At 50.7% G+C, this 1,277-nt stretch overlaps 1 protein-coding gene across 1 annotated transcript; it reads right to left on the bottom strand.

The window, feature by feature from the left end:
• Positions 1–618: 618 nt before the first annotated feature.
• Positions 619–1,261, bottom strand: EPUS_05274 (uncharacterized protein; the record flags this gene model as incomplete). Its single annotated transcript, XM_007807981.1, has 3 exons — positions 619–650; positions 707–991; positions 1,078–1,261. The coding sequence occupies 3 exons, from the start codon at positions 1,259–1,261 to the stop codon at positions 619–621; spliced, it is 501 nt and encodes a 166-aa protein (XP_007806172.1).
• Positions 1,262–1,277: the final 16 nt, after the last annotated feature.

Below are 1,277 nucleotides of genomic sequence, written 5' to 3'. Positions count from 1 at the left end.
GGCAAATCTGAGGCCGAGTATCAACGTCTATTTACAGCTATTCATGAGGGTTGGGACGCCATTAGGCAAGAAGCTATTGATGCTTTGATCAAGAGCATGGATACCCGTATAAATGCAGTGATCAGGGCCAAGGGATGGTACACCCGCTTCTGATATCTAGTCGCCTATTTAGGAAATTAGTATTATTCGAAAAAGCAGATTTTAACGTATCATTTAATTGATTCTTATAGGATTCCAATAAATACCGGGCGTACAGTAGTAATTTGTATGGGAAGAGTGGAAAATGTTGGTGGGGTGAAAATGCGGGGTCGGTCCAATACTTTTGACCTAGTACTGTACTACCACGTACTTAGTATGATTTCAGTTGCAAGCCGCAGAAGCTTGGCAGTCAAGCGTGGCAGGGGGGATACACCGTACAGTGTACTGTACGGCTCGATAAACACATCTCTAGGTACACATTGCTACGTTGCATTTTCAAGACTATTGATCTTCAAGCATCTCTCAGCCAAGTTCTAACCTTACTATAGCAACCGCTGGCAAGAGCACGCTGCTGCAGAGACACACATAGTCCCGGCCACGCTGTAGGAGTATATGGGAATTGACCCGCGTCTCTGCTGCCTACCAATCATCGTCGTCTTCTTTTTCATCATCTGCTGACAGTTAGCCTGATTCTGTAGTTAATCTCGAGTATCAACGGCTAACTTACCACTCCCGCTAACCTTCTTCTTCCGTTGACTCAGAGCTGCAGCCAAAGCTCCTGCTAAGCCGCCTCCAGCATCAGCTCCTGCTCCGACCCCTGCTGTACTTGCACCATTGCCGTTTGCCGCCGCTACTTCTGTCCCAGGCACCGCGGCTGCGCTTCGATCTCGCTTTTCGCTGTCTTTTACCTTCCTTAAACCGCCACCGCCCTTTCCTCCCGTAGCGCGAATAGAGGAAAGCAGATCGTCTCTTCCTCCAGCCGCCTTGGGTAACGGAGCTGCAGAGCCTCCTGCTGGCGGAGGTGGAGGAGCCGGGGGACCCGAGCTTTTTTATATTATTCTATTACTAACTCTTTAGAGATTCTTTATTTGCTCTTACCTTGAGGGTAGAGGAGGAGGAGGGGGAGGAGGAGGCGCGCCACTTGATGGTAATGGCGGCGGCGGAGGAGGAGCGGGGTTGCTAGCACTCGGAGGTGGAGGTGTCGGCCGTACATTTGGCGGTAGCACCGGAGGGCCTGAATTTCGATTAGGAGGAGGTGGCGGAATGGTAGCTGGAAGAACATTGTGACTACCGGCGGG

The sequence above is a fragment of the Endocarpon pusillum genome (assembly GCF_000464535.1).
Source record: "Endocarpon pusillum Z07020 unplaced genomic scaffold scaffold7325, whole genome shotgun sequence".
NCBI classification, from domain to species: domain Eukaryota; kingdom Fungi; phylum Ascomycota; class Eurotiomycetes; order Verrucariales; family Verrucariaceae; genus Endocarpon; species Endocarpon pusillum.
This window is presented reverse-complemented; position numbering and strand designations above follow the sequence as displayed.